Source organism: Coregonus lavaretus (assembly GCF_964263955.1).
Source record: "Coregonus lavaretus genome assembly, chromosome: 38".
NCBI classification, from domain to species: domain Eukaryota; kingdom Metazoa; phylum Chordata; class Actinopteri; order Salmoniformes; family Salmonidae; genus Coregonus; species Coregonus lavaretus.
Genome location: NC_140025.1, coordinates 15,127,278 through 15,143,216, shown reverse-complemented (window position 1 = coordinate 15,143,216; position 15,939 = coordinate 15,127,278). Strand labels below are relative to the sequence as shown.

The 15,939-nt window shown below is 41.2% G+C and overlaps 1 protein-coding gene across 2 annotated transcripts; it reads left to right on the top strand.

The window, feature by feature from the left end:
* The first annotated feature begins 10 nt into the window (after positions 1-10).
* On the top strand, positions 11-15,395 carry cpb2 (carboxypeptidase B2 (plasma)). 2 transcript variants are annotated; one of them, XM_084155732.1, is made up of 11 exons: positions 11-148; positions 1,016-1,091; positions 1,326-1,450; positions 1,766-1,874; positions 2,223-2,324; positions 2,499-2,606; positions 2,795-2,905; positions 8,421-8,511; positions 8,795-8,904; positions 9,825-9,909; positions 12,598-15,395. In XM_084155732.1, exons 1-11 carry the CDS (start codon positions 30-32, stop codon positions 12,792-12,794), a joined length of 1,233 nt encoding a protein of 410 aa, XP_084011858.1. In that variant the 5' UTR covers positions 11-29; the 3' UTR covers positions 12,795-15,395. The 2 variants fall into 2 exon arrangements, with proteins under 2 accessions (XP_084011858.1, XP_084011857.1); XM_084155731.1 differs by having other exon boundaries at positions 8,795-8,997.
* The last annotated feature ends 544 nt before the right edge of the window (positions 15,396-15,939 follow it).

Below are 15,939 nucleotides of genomic sequence, written 5' to 3'. Positions count from 1 at the left end.
CTCTCTCTCTCGCTATCTCTCTCTCTACCATGTTAACCAAACATCTTGCACAAGTTTTGGACACATTAAACATGAAGGCTCTTCTAATATGGGCTGTTTTGCTGAACTTTTACAAACTCCTTAAGACAGGTGACTGCACTTCAAAACAGTAAGTGTCCTACAGTAAACATTGTCATAATTGTTTAAGAGACTTTGCTTAACCTAAATGAAAAATAGATGCATTTGATTGACAGATCCAGAAGGACCACCACATGATCACATGATAATGTTTACTCGTTCCACTGTATATCCTCCTACATGTTTTCACCAACTGTATTTTGTTTAAAGTAGAATTGAAGTGATTATTGACATGACGTTGACATCATTGACATGATTTAAGGAATTCACATTCACAAGAAATTATGAGATGACAGGACAAATCTAAACCCATGTAGTTGCTATAATACAAAACTGTAATGAATAGAAAACTATATGGATCTGGGAAGAATAACACTTCAATTTGCTCAATTTGCCATTGGCTCAATTTACCCCAAGGCAAACATTTTGACTATATTAGCCCACACAGCTACAAGGATGCACTTTCATGCTAGGTTTAATACCTCATATTGAAGCTTATAGAGACCCCAACTGGTGTATAGAACAATCTTAAAATGATATACTTTGGTTTAGATACAAGCATCATGAAACCTCTAACCCAATAATTAATTTGACTTGGTAAAAATCAGTTTTTTTACAAACTCGCTTACCACTTTTTCCATGAGGTTTATTCCTTCACAGACTCCATGAAATGATGTCCTCTTCCTAAATATTTGGTCAAATTAATAATTTTGTGTATGGTTTCCTAGAAACAAGGGAACTTACCCCTTTGGCTCAACTTACCTCACGCTCCCCTACATCTCAATAGTCTTGTGACCTCTCCTCATCTCCTTTCCTATGTGCAGATGAAGAGGAGACGAGGAAAGGAAGCCACATTAGACTATTGAGACCTAGCCTATTTTTCCTTTGTCTTTCACAGTGATCAAGTACTCTCAATCCAAGTCACAACACACCAACAGGCAGATATTGTGAGAAACATATCCAGCCAATATGAGGTACAATAACGATGTGATAATAAACAAATAATTATCTTCTGTTTAAAAATAACTTTTCACTTCACTGGTCTTGAACCAAGAACATTGTGCAATTACTATTTTTGTTTCTGTAATAGGTTACGGTGTGTTGTTTTCAGACTTATTGTTACTCACAATTAGGATACATTATTTAAAAAGTTTATTCATGTGTTTGTGTGTGTATGAACGTGTGTGTGTGTTGTGTGTGTCTCCCAGACAGTTTTGTGGTCACCTGCTTCACCTGAGCACATTGGAGCAGACACTGAGGTGCACCTGTTTGTTCCTGCCAACAACTTGGGGACTGTCACAGACCTGCTGCATACACACCACATAACACACCAGTATGTCATGTGATCAATGCTCATATTTTAGCGAGACTAGCAACTTTAACACAACACCTAACTGGCTCATCAAGAAGATCATATTTCTTGTCTTAAGGGCTAAGGTGTTGCGTTTACTGTAGCAAGATCTTGAGTTCAAGCCACGGTTGGGACTACCAGCCGACTTCGCTTTAACTTCAATGTTGATTTTGTTATGTTATGCCCTTAAGGTCATCTCCATGATATTGAATAAGCTTTCAGTATTATGAAATGCATGTAGAATGTTTTTAATAGTTCAGAGAAATCCTCAAGAGCAATGATGTGTGATTGTTTCAGAGTGCTACTGGACAACACAGAGGAACTGATTGAGATGCAGACCAGGAATGAATCGGCGGACCCTCGAAGCAGCACATCTTATTATGAGAGATACCATTCTCTGGAGGACGTAAGAGACCTGATTGTGTCATGTCTTTACCAAATGTTATTAACCTTAATGTAATGTAACATTAACATAATCTCAATGTAACATCCCATTAACATTACTTTTATGTCATAACCTTTTCTGGGCCTGTATTCATACAGTGTCTCAGCGTAGGAGTGCTGATCTAGGATCATTATGATGCCTTTTAGATAATAATGAATAATATTATATGGCCTGGGCAGCTGGTCCTAGATCAGTTCTACTACTGTGAGATGCTTTATGAATACAAGGCCCTGGTCATTTGTGGTCCCAGCTGGTAGATGTCAAGTATGTTTTCATTATGAAAATTGTATCATGCTGTCTCTTCTATAGATATACTATTGGATCAACAAGACTGCCCAGGAACACTCAGACATGGTCAAAGTCATCCTGATTGGCTCATCGTATGAGAAACGTCCACTTTACGTTCTCAAGGTGCCCCAAGCCGCCTTTTTAGCAATGATTCATACAATAATTATATTTTGAAATAATGTAATTGTCATAGTCATTTTATACAAGTCAAAGTCATTTTATACAAGCAGTATACAAGCAACAGTCACATCTTCATCATCTGATCAAATTATTGCATTTCTCTGTTGTCTTTTTCAGTTGTCCGGACGACAAGAGAGAGCTGAAAAGAGAGCAATGTGGATTGACTGTGGCATTCATGCTAGAGAGTGGATCTCCCCAGCCTTCTGCCTGTGGTTTGTGCAACATGTCAGTACTCTACCAACTTACACTATCTATTCTGATAGGCCATACTGTATACATCTTTGGTTATATAGCATCTTCATAACTCATTTTTATGATGGCTCTGGAATATAAAATTGTATTGCACACTATTTTAATTTGGAACACAGACAGATATATTAAATTGTTGAATCTTCCTTGTGCTTTTTCCTCAGTCCTTGAATTTCTACAATGAAAACAATGACATCACTGAGATGCTGAACAGTATGGACATCTATGTGCTGCCTGTCATGAACCCGGATGGATACAAGTACACATGGACAACGGTAAAAAATATGACAATTAATAAGATGTATCGAAATTGAGTCAGTGGTTGCGTTCCAGGACGACAACATTGCAGACGTGGTATCGACCAATAGTTGTGTGCCACGTAATCGACTGCGCAGTCATGCATCAGATTGCTATATGATGTGGTTAGCTGATATGATAAACACCTATCCAGTGAGATCTGGCATGAGTCTGCAATGTAGTCTGTCTGGAATGCCGCCAGTGCCTTCAAATATGTCAATCTGAGCTACACAACATTTGTCATCTCTATGGGCACTGTGCATCATATGGACATACACTACATAACCAAAAGTATGTGGATACCTGCTTGTCGAACATCTCGTTCCAAAATCATGGGCATTAATATAGAGTTGGTCCCCCCTTTGCTGCTATAACAGCCTCCACTGTTCTGGGAAGGCTTTCCACTAGATGTTGGAACATTGCTGCGGGGTAGGGCTGTCCCCGAAGGAAAACAAATCTTGGTTGACCGAAAGTCGGCTGTTCTTTCGACCAATCGATTGCAAAACCATTTTTTACTTGTATTTTTCCAAATATAGACACACCCTATGTGTTTTAATAAGATCAACTATATGCATTGAGCTTGTCTGATGCTTTAAGCTTATGGTTTAATGCCTCGAGGACGCCAGAGATCTAGATAACCAGAAGAAGAAAAAAAACGTAACCTGACCCAACTATTCTCCTCCCGCTCCAGCTGGCTTTCGCAGATTCTGCCATTACTCTCCTGAAGTTGCCGGTAATAGGCTACAGTAGTCGTTGGCAACCTTTCTCATGTGGAATGCAAATGTATCTTACCATTTCTACCGATCTGCGTGCAAGTTATGGTTTTCATATGCACATTTTCGTGAAACAGTTTCATTTAATTTATAATAATGTCTTCATATCTCAAAATCATTGTCATGTGGTTAATCAAAATTCTATCCAAATCTAAATAAAAATGATACAAACCTAAAAAGTAACTTCTATTGCCATTGCCAACTATGTAAAAATAGCCTACATCAAGCCAACAAATAAAAACATTGCAGCCTGCAGGTAGAAAATATCCTGATAAAAATAAATATCCTATAAATCACATTGGCTACACATGGCCTGTCTGCAACGAACTTGAAACATTGTATCAACTATTAACTTGGGTCTGGCCCAAAGCTTGTGCTAGCAAATTTGCAACATTGTATAAAATATTCTGGGCCCTCAGTTTCCCACACCAGTGAGCTCGGACAGACACAACTGTACGCTATTTGTGCAAGGCATAAGAATCAGTGCTTGTTTTTGACTTGGGCAGGAGCTCACCGTAGCTGAGTACCGGCACCTACACATTTCTACTGCTTGAGCTCCTGTTCCTCTTATAGAATATTAGCTCAAAAGTATTGTGGAGCTCCTGCACCTAAATATAAACAGTAACAGCATCCAAAATGAGTACCGGGACCTATTTAAGTCCAAGTCAAGCTCTGATAAGAAGCCTATTTTATGACGTTTCCGCTGGATCAGAGCATGCCATTTTCCCCTTTCATGCTGAGTGGTTATCAAAAGGGAGACAGCTGGAAATAATTTTCAAATACATTGAGGAACTATTGTAATTCTCAATGGATGTAAAAACAGACTTTGTTTGCTTGCTGTTTGAGGTGAAGAAAACATTACTTTGAGAAGCTCCACAGATCATTAGTGGTGGTGCGTTAAGCCAATCAGAAATACTATCAGATCCCCAAATGGGCACATTTATATGCCTACATTTTCTAGCAGGCCAGGTAGCCTATAGGCCTAATTCTATGCATGTGCGTCCTTACTCAACATTGACAGGAGCGCTCCAAACAAAAGACAATTGACTAAATTTAATTAAATAAACCAAAACTTGTTTCTCACAAGTGTAGCATAGGTTGTGCACTCTGCGAACAATGTGTCCACTCCGACAATGAGAACAGGAAGACTGGAATACTAATATTGAATGCATTAAAATAAATGACTGTAATCAAAGTAACAAACATTGTAGATTAGAAATTATAATAATTAATGGTAAATGTACAACTGGTGATATATGTAATGGGGAATTGATATACACCAACAATCAAATGCAAACAATTCTCACAATGAAGTTATGAAAAAATGAATATGCACAAATTGGCGGGAGAGTGCGCGTTCTGGAGAAAGAAGTGCATTGTGCATCTGGGCGCATGGTCAATCCGACATCTGCATTTACTGTGATATGGCCTCAGCAGGCCTCAACAGAAGTCAGGGCAAGAATGGCCTCAGCAGAAGTCAGGGCATTCATACTTCTTGCGCTTCGCAGAGCCCTCCACATTGTTACAAAATGTGGGAGGCGCATGGCGATGCGTACAGAGCTCGATTTGGCCTCTGCATGCCTCTGGAGGCTCTGCAATTGTGTCACACCCTCCATATGGAGCTTCCGACCACATTTTAGAGTCAAACATAAATAGGCTTTTAGTCTAGGCCTCCGCAATGGATTAGTTCACTGAGATGGGTGTAAATATACAGTACCAGTCAAAAGTTTGGACACACCTACTCATTCAAGGGTTTTCCTTTATTTTGACTATTTTCTACATTGTAGAATAATAGTGAAGACATCATAACTATGAAAAAACACATATGGAATCATGTAGTAACCAGAAAAGTGTTAAACAAATCAAAATATATTTTATATTTGAGATTCTTCAAAAAGCCAGCCTTTGCCTTGATGACAGCTTTGCACACTCTTGGCATTCTCTCAACCAGCTTCACCTGGAATGCTTTTCCAACAGTCCTGAAGGAGTTCCCACATATGCTGAGCACTTGTTGGCTGCTTTTCCTTCACTCTGCGGTCCGACTCATCCCAAACCATCTCAATTGGGTGGAGGTCGGGTGATTGTGGAGGCCAGGTCATCTGATGCAGCACTCAATCACTCTCCTTCTTGGTAAAATAGCCCTTACATAGCCTGGAGGTGTGTTGGGTCGTTGTCTTGTTGAAAAACAAATGATAGTCCCACTAAGCCCAAACCAGATGGGATGGCGTATCGCTGCAGAATGCTGTGGTAGCCCTGCTGGTTAACTGTGCCTTCAATTCTAATTAAATCACAGACGTCACCAGCAAAGCAACCCACACCATAACACCTCCTCCTCCATGCTTTACGGTGGGAAATACACATGTGGAGATCATCCATTCACCCACAACGTGTCTCACAAAGACACAGCGGTTAGAATAAAAAATCTCAAATTTGGACTCCAGACCAAAGGACAAATCTCCACCGGTCTATGTCCATTGCTTGTGTTTCTTGGTCCAAGCAAGTCTCTTATTATTATTGGTGTCCTTTAGTAGGGGCTTCCTTGCAGCAATTTGACCATGAAGGCCTGATTCACACAGTCTCTTCTGAACAGTTGATGTTGAGATTTGTCTGTGACTTGAACTCTGTGACTCATTTATTTGGGCTGCAATTTCTGAGGCTGTTAACTCTAATGACCTTATCTGCAGCAAAGGTAACTCTGGGTCTTCCATTCCTGTGGCGGTTCTCATGAGAGCCAGTTTCATCATAGCGCTTGATGGTTTTTGTGACTGCACTTGAAGAAACTTTCAAAGTTCTTGACATTTTCTGTATTGACTGACCTTCATGGACTGTCGTTTCTCTTTGCTTATTTGAGCTGTACTTGCCATAATATGGACTTGGTCTTTTACAAAATAGGGCTATCTTCTGCCCCCCCTACCTTGTCACAACACAACAGATTGGCTCAAATGCAATAAGAAGGAAATAAATTCCACAAAATAACTTTTAAGAAGGCACACCTGTTAATTGAAATGCATTCCTCATGAAGCTGGTTGAGAGAATGCCAAGAGTGTGCAAAGCTGTCATCAAGGCAAAGGGTGGCTATTTGAAGAATCTCAAATATAACATATATTTTCGATTTGTTTAACACTTTTTTGGTTACTACATGATTCCGTATGTGTTATTTCATAGTTTTGACGTCTTCACTATTATTCTCCAAAGTAAAAAATAGTAAAAATAAAGAAAAACCCTTGAATGAGTAGGTGTGTCCAAACTTTTGACTAGTAGTGTGTGTGTGTATATACATATATATTTGTTTATTTATTCATTTATTTATTCATTAGTTTGTTTGTTACTGCTCGACTAAAACAATCTGTCGACCAACAGCCTAATAACCAAAAAATGAACCAGTCGACTAATTGCTGTCAGCCCTACTGCGGGGACTTCCATTCAGCCACAAGAGCATTAGTGAGGTCGGGCACTGATGTTGGGCGATTGGGCCTGGCTCGCAGTCAGCGTTCCAATTCATCCATCCCAAAGGTGTTCGATGGAGTTGAGGTCAGGGCTCTGTGCAGGCCAGTCAAGTTCTTCCACACCGATCTCGACAAACCATTTCTGTATGGACCTCGCTTTGTGCATGGGGGCATTGTCATGCTGAAATAGTAAAGGGCCTTCCCCAAACTGTTGCTACAAAGTTGGAAGCACAGAATCGTCTAGAATGTCATTGTATGCTGTAGCATTAATATTTCCATTCACTGGAACTAAGGGGCCTAGCCCGAACCATGAAAAACAGCCCCAGACCATTATTCCTCCTCTACCAATCTGTACAGTTGGCACTATGCATTGGGACATGTAGCGTTCTCCTGGCATCCGCCAAACCCAGATTCGTCCGTCGGACTACCAGATGGTGAAGCGTGATTCATCACTCCAGAGAACGTGTTTCCACTGCTCCAGAGTCCAATGGCAGCGAGCTTTACACCACTCCAGCCGACGCTTGTCATTGCACTTGGTTATCTTAGGCTTAGGTGCGGCTGCTCGGCCGTGGAAACCCATTTCATGAAGCTCCCGACTAACAGTTATTGTGCTGATGTTCCTTCCAGAGGCTGTTTGGAAGTCGGTAGTGAGTGTTGCAACCGAGGACAGACTATTTTTACGCGCTTCAGCACTCGGCGGTCCCGTTCTTTGAGCTTGTATGGCCTACCAATTCGCGGCTGAGCCGTTGTTTCCACTTCACAATAACAGCACTTACAGTTGACTGGGGCAGCTCTAGCAGGGCAGAAATTTGTCGAACTGACTTGTTGGAAAGGTGGCATCCTATTACGGTGCCGCGTTGAAAGTCACTGAGCTCTTCAGTAAGGCCATTCTACTACCAATGTTTGTCTATGGAGATTGCATGGCGGTATGTCGATTTTATACACCTGTCAGCAACGGGTGCGGCTGAAATAGCCAAATCCACTAATTTGAAGAGGTGTCCATATACTCTTGGCCATGTAGTGTACTTTGTGCACATGATCTAATAAATATATATATATAATTTTTATCACACAGATCCATTCCACTCACTCCTAAACAACTCAACTTCATTTATTCTGCATAATGAATATACAGAATGTCAGAGAGATTTTGTGAGTTTACGTCAGTATAGGTTTTATGAGTATATGGCAGTAGGCTATAGGTTTTATGAGTGTATACAGTATGTCAGTATTTGTTTTGTGATTATACTTTGTGTGCTGCTTTATTTGACCAGAACCGAATGTGGAGAAAGAATCGTTCCTTGAGCAAGGAAAGCAACTGTGTTGGAACCGACCTCAATAGAAACTTTGATGCAAACTGGTGCAGTAAGTCTGAAATGGGAACTGAACTGGTAGCTTGAGGGCTACTGGTCTCTGATCCCACATACAAACTACTGCCGTTGTTCCCTTGAGCAAGCCACTTATCCTCAAAATTGCTCTCCATCCAGGGGCGTTGCACCACCACTGACTCTGTGTCGCTCAACATGTGTGTGTTTCTGGGGGTGTTGGGAAAAATGCAGAAGGTGACTTTCCATTCTAACCAAATGGACAGATGACTTTCCATTCTAACCAAATGGACAATAAACTGTCTATTCTATTCCCTCTGCAGCGAAGGGCGCCTCCAACAGGCCCTGTGATGAGATATACTGCGGCCAGTTCCCAGAGTCGGAGCCTGAGGCGGAAGCCGTGGCTAACTTCCTGCGCAGCCACAAAAACTCGGTAAAGCTCTACCTCTCCATCCATTCCTATGGTCAGATGCTGCTCTTCCCATACTCCTGCTCCAATGAGGAGGTGCCTAACCATGCCGAGCTGGTGAGTTGTTGGGAGAGCTGAATGGGCAGATGAAACCCAGGGATCACATATTAGGCATTCATTTGTAGTTGATAAGTGTGTTTGTAAGTAGCTAATTAGGCCTATATTCTGTATAATTAGTCATTTATTAAGCCTTTATTCAGTGTTGTCCTATTCACACAAACACTGAATAAAGGCCTAATAAATGGCTAATAGTACCCGAAATGGCATAATTAGCTACTTATAAATGCTTATATGGTGATCCATGTACTGGTTTTTGATCAGTCAGTAAATATCATAACCCACAAAAATGCTAACTTCCCCTGTTAATGATAATGGTGAGAGGTTAGCATGTCTTGCGGGTGTCTTTGTGCCTCTGTAACTTTCTCAATCATCATTATTCACGATTCATTCAGGCTTATCCGTAATCATGGTAATCAAGGGTTCAGAAATATATTATATTCTTATTTACAATTAAAGTGACCCCAAAATGACACTACGTGAATTTGTCCAAATTCTTTTGGTTCCCTAAAATGGGGGGACTATGTACAATAAGTGCTGTAATTACCCACAGATTAAAGCTGACAGTATGCACTTTAACCTCATAGTCATTGTATCATTTCAAATCCAAAGGGCTGGATGTTTTTTAAAAATGTGTCACTGTCCAAATACTTTTGGACATTTACATTTACATTTTAGTCATTTAGCAGACACTCTTATCCAGAGCGACTTACAGTTAGTGAGTGCATACATTTTTGGACCTCACTGTATATAATGGATTCTTTTTTTATGAATAGGGGCCTCTTTTTATTATTTGTATTAACTGTGTTCAATTGTTTTTTTAACAGTTTGAGCTTGCACAGGAGGCAGCCATGAAAATCAGAAGACACTACAGGAACAACTACAAATATGGCGCATCAGCAAAAACAATATGTGAGTCAGTCTTCATCAGAGTTGGGGTCAATTCCATTTTAAATTTGGTAAACTCAGGAAACATTGGAATGGAATTGACCACAAGCCTGGTCTCCATCAAAGACAACATTGTGATACTCACAGAATTTTTGTCTGCATCACATAGGTTGGAGTGGCAGGCAGCAAGGTTCAGACAAACCCCCACTGTTGCAAACCAGATGTTGGCTAGAAGCATGGGGATATAATGGAGATTATGTTTATGAATTGGCTGGCTGGGCTGTGGGACAGTGGATAATTCAAATGGAAATGTTAACAGGCATTACCCGTGGATTATCTTGAATAACTCCTGGCTATCAATCAATCAGCATCCAGGATCCAAATATACAGTTTTATAAAACCTGGTCTCAGAGCATTTCGTATTATTCTGTACGTAAATCCGTTGACATGATATGTTACTTTTCGTATAGTATGTATTAATTTGTGGATGTCCATCACCCATTTCGTATGATATGTTATGAATTACAATTTGTATTACACTGAACAAAAATATAAACACAACTTGCAACAATTTCAAAGATTTTACTGAGTTACAGTTTATATAACGTCAATGTAAATAAATAAATTAGGCCCTAATCTATGGATGACTGGGAATACAGATATGCATCTGTTGGTCACAGATACCTTAAACCAAAAAAAGGTAGGGGAGTGGATTAGAAAACCATTCAGTATCTGGTGTGACCACCATTTGCCTAATGCAACGGAACACATCTCCTTCGCATAGAGTTGATCAGGCTGTTGATTGTGGCCTGTGGAATGTTGTCCCACTCCTCTTCAAAGGCTGTGCGAAGTTGCTGGATATTGGCGGGAAATGGAACACGCTGTCATACACGTCGATCCAGAGCTTCCCAAACATGCTCAATGGGTGACATGTCTGTGGAGTATGCAGACCATGGAAGAACTGGGACATTTTCAGCTTCCAGGAATTCTGTACAGATCCTTGCGAAATGGGGCTGTGCATTATCATGCCGAAACATGAGGCGGATGAATGGCACGACAATGGGCCTCAGGATCTCGTCACGGTATCTCTGTGCATTCAATTTGCCATAGATAAAATGCAATTGTGTTCATTGTCCGTAGCTTATGCCTGCCCATACCATAACCCCACCGCCACCATGGGGCACTCTGTTCACAACGTTGACATCATCAATCCGCTCGCCCACACTATGCCATACACAATGTCTGCCATCTGCCCAGTACAGTTGAAAACGGGATTCATCTGTAAAGAGTACACTTCTCCAGTGTGCCAGTGGCCATTGAAGGTGAGCATTTGCCCACTGAAGTCGGTTACGACGCCAAACTGCAGTCAGGTCAAAACCCTGGTGAGGACGACGAGCACGCAGATGAGCTTCCCTGAGACGTTTTCTGACAGTTTGTGCAGACATTCTTCAGCTTTCCGGGTGGCTGGTCTCAGACGATTCCACAGGAGAAGAAGCTGGATGTAGAGGTCCTGGGCCGGCGTGGTTACATGTGGTCTGTGGTTATGAGGCCAGTTGGCCGTACTGCCAAATTCTCTAAAACGACATTGGAGGCAGCTTGTGGTAGAGAAATGTAACATTCAATTATCTGGCAACAGCTCTGGTGGACATTCCTGCAGTCAGCATGCCAATTGCATGCTCCCTCAAAATGCTCCCTCAAAACTTGAGACATCTGTGGCATTGTGTGGTATGACAAAACTGCATATTTTAGAGTGGCCTTTTATTGTCCCCAGCACAAGGTTCACCTTTGTAATGATCATGCTGTTTAATCAGCTTCTTGATATGCCACACATGTCAGGTGGATGGATTATCTTGGCAAAGGATAAATGCTCACTAACAGGGATGTAAACAAATTTGTGCACACAATTTTAGAGAAATAAGCTTTTTGTGCGTATGGAAAAATTCTGGGATCTTTTATTTCAGCTCATGAAACATGGGACCAATACTTTACATGTTGCATTTATATTTTTGTTCAGTGTATATGTTACGAATTTGCAAAAGGTACAATATGTTACGAATGTGCAAAATGTACAATATTTCGGAGTTAGGTTAAAGGGTTAAGAGCGGCAGGTAGCTTAGTGGTTAAGAGCGTTGTGCCAGTAACCGAAAGGTCGCTGGTTCTAATCCCCGAGCCGACTAGGTGAAAAATCTGTCGATGTGCCCTTGAGCAAGGCACTTAACCCTAATTGCTCCTGTAAGTCGCTCTGGATAAGAGCGTCTGCTAAATGACTAAAATGTAAATGTAAATGTTAAGTTTAGGGTTAGGGGAAGGGGTAGCTAACATGCTAAGTAGTTGCAAAGTAGCTATAAAGTAGTATATAGTTGAAAAGTTGCTCATTAGCTAAAATGCTTAAGTTCCCCATGATGAGATTCAAACTCGCAACCTTTGGGTTGGTAGACGTTCGCGTTACACGCCCACCAATCCACCCTGACCAACCACCCTACTTTAGTTTTTGCCTTAAGCAACCATCATGTAACTATACCAAACGCAACATATCATACTAATTTGAGTTTCCCGGATTTACGTTTACTATGTTACGTATAATCTATGAGACCAAGCTCTTTTATAATAAAATGTTGACAATTGCTTTGTAAAGCTGTTATAAGTTATTGCTTTATAAACTGTCACTACAAAACAAGTAAAATTCCTCGTTCTCCCTTTGTCCTTCTCCAGACTTAGCCCCCGGAGGATCTGACGACTGGGCCTACAACCTGGGTATCCACTACTCCTTCACCTTTGAGCTGGAGGACCGTGGTCGATATGGTTTCCTCCTACCGCCATCATTCATCTCCAAGGCCTGCAATGAAGCCCTCCTCGCTGTTAAGAGTATAGCTGTCAGAGTCATTCAGAAAACACAACCCCAACCCTAACCCTTTATGCTCCTGAGAAGTTGGCTGTGTAAACCTGAGCAGTTTCACATCTGATTTGGTCCAAAGTAATGCCTTTTATCAAAGTCTGTTTTGTGTGCGTGTCTGTCAAACATGATTTTAAATTGTATCATCGCCTAAAAAAGTATTCATGTTTTTTTTAAAGGAGTGGGGCAGTCACACTCATTACATAATTAGTTGTTTGTTGGAGGAGAGGAAAGACGGGGGAGAGAGTGCTGAAATATCAATGGGTCTGATTCAAACCCATGCTGCAGCACATTGTATTCCATGGGCAGCGGCTTAGACCGCAAGGCCACCCTAGCACAGTATTCATGTTTTGTAGTAAGTAATCATAGCCACTAATGAAATCTTTCTCTTTCAATTCCTTTCTTATTTTTTAAATTCCAGCTGTATATCCTCCAACAGTTTTGAAGCTTAAAACTATAATTGTGTTGACAGTTCTCTGTGTGTAGCCTTCTAATGGTGTAACAAGATGAATGTTCCATCAGAAAACAATAATGAAATTAGATATTCAAATGTTGATGTTTTGGCCTTTCTGAGAATGCTAATATTTTTACTGGCTTCCCTTTAGTTTGAAGCATGGCTAGAAAACGTACCATCATTGCACTGCTATGGTGACGTACACATCTCAGAATACTCGTCACACAGTCATTGTCATGTACAGACCGCATAGATAGAAAAATGACCCCTTTATGGCCATTGTTGGCCGGTCACGTGCAAGCCGAACTGTCAAAACCTCAGTCATGCTATATGTGTCACTTCACTGGGTCCTTTTAATACATATTGACTTCAATTCTTCAATCGAATGTTTAAAACTACGATGCACTGTGGGAAACTAAGGTTGGTAGGAGTCACAAGGTGATCAGAGTCGTGTTGGTTTCCTCTTCATTGTAGTTGACAATTTAAAATAGTTCACAATAAATCACACACAGACTAGAGCAGTGCAGGGAACATACACTACATGACCAAAAGTATGTGGACGATATACTATATATACAGAAGTATGTGGACACCCCTTCAAATTAGTGGATTCGGCTATTTCAGCCACACTCGTTGCTGACAGGTGTATAAAATTTAGCACACAGCCATGCAAACATTGGCAGTAGAATGGCCTTACTGAAGAGCTCAGTGACTTTCAACGTGGCACCGTCATTGGATGCCACCTTTCCAACAAGTCAGTTCATCAAATTTCTGCTAGAGCTGCCCTGGTCAAGGAGGATAATAGTCTGGGGCTGTTTTTCATGGTTCGGGCTAGGTCCCTTAGTTCCAGTGAAGGGAAATCTTAACGCTACAGCATAAAATGACATTCTAGACGATTCTGTGCTTCCAACTTCGTGCCCCCATGCACAAAGAGAGGTCCATACAGAAATGGTTTGTCGAGATCAGTGTGGAAGAACTTGGCTGGCCTGCACAGAGCCCTGCACAGAGCCCTGACCTCAACCCCATCGAACACCTTTGGGATGAATTGGAACGCTGACTGCAAGCCAGGCCTTTTCGCCCAACATCAGTGCCTGACGTCACTAATGCTCTTGTGGCTGAATGAAAGCAAGTCCCCGCAGCAATGTTCCAACATCTAGTGGAAAGCCTTCCCAGAAGAGTGGAGGCTGTTATAGCAGCAAAGGGGGGACCAACTCCATATTAATGCCCATGATTTTGGAATGAGATGTTCGACAAACAAGTGTCCACATACTTTTGGACATTTAGCGTATGCTAAAGCGAGAACCTTGAAGCCCAGCAAGATGGCTGGAGCTGGTGCTCATCATTCAAGTAACAATACAAACACACATCAGATCTCTTACCAGAAGAAAGTATGATTTTTTTTCTCAGTGCTTGAAATAGCAACTGAACATGTAACCAAAGCTGAGACACAAATAAAGACGAGGTTGCAAGAGAGGAAAATGTCTGTCAGATTGATATTATAATAATAACAATGTGTGCCTCAGTATATTCAAAGAGACCCTCTGGAGCTGCTGCAGTGTGTCTGGGGCTGCTGTGTGTTCTCCTACTGGCTGGGATCATACGCATATGTGTCTACTGTGATGAGTACAACAACCTGACTAAAGAGAGAGACCAACTACAAACCAGTCACAACAACCTGACTTAAAGAGATAGATCAGCTTCAGAGAGAGACAGAAAGACTGAAACCATGGAAATAGGTTTTCATTAGCCGATGCGTTTGACTTGAGGTTCAGCAGTAAATACATCTTCCCCTTCAAGTCAAAACGATCTTCAGTCCTAATGTTTGCACCGCGGTGATGAATGTGGATATGGCTAGAAAACGTACCTCAATCCAGGGATGGAAGATGTCGCTGTACTCCTAATGATCCCATTATCCAATATGAAAAATCAAGAATATTGAAATACTGCTAGTTTTAGCATTAGCTAGCCTAGCATGCTGACGAAAAAGGCAGTTTAACAAAAACATTGCAGTAATTCAATCTTCTTGATTTTCCATATCTATGCGTCATCAATTGCAGTATTAGTAAGTGTTGATGATAATATACTGAACAAAAATAGAAACGCAACATGTAAAGTGCTGGTCCCATGTTTCATGAGCTGAAATAAAATATCCCAGAAATGTTCCATGCGCACACAAAGCTTATTTCTCTCAAATGTTGTGCTCAAATTTGTTTACATCCATGTTGGTGAGAATGTCTCCTTTGCCAAGATAATCAATCCACCTGACAGGTGTGGCATATCAAGAAGCTGATTAAATAGCATGATTATTACACAGGTGCACCTTGTGCTGGGGACAATAAAAGGCCACTTTAAAATGTGCAGTTTTGTCACACAACACAATGCCACAGATGTCTAACGTTTTGAGGGAGCGTGCAATTGGCATGCTGACTGCAGGAATGGTCACCAGAACTGTTGCCAGATAATTTAATTTCCATTTCTCTACCATAAGCCACCTCCAACGTTGTTTTAGAGAATTTGGCAGTATGTCCAACCCACCTCACAACCGCAGACCATGTGTATGGCGTTGTGTGGGCGAGTGGTTTGCTGATGTCAATTTTGTGAACAGAGTGCCCCATGGTGGCGTTGGGGTTATGGTATGGGCAGGCATAAGCTATGGACAACGAACACATTTGCATTTTATCGATGGCAATTTGAATGCACAGAGATA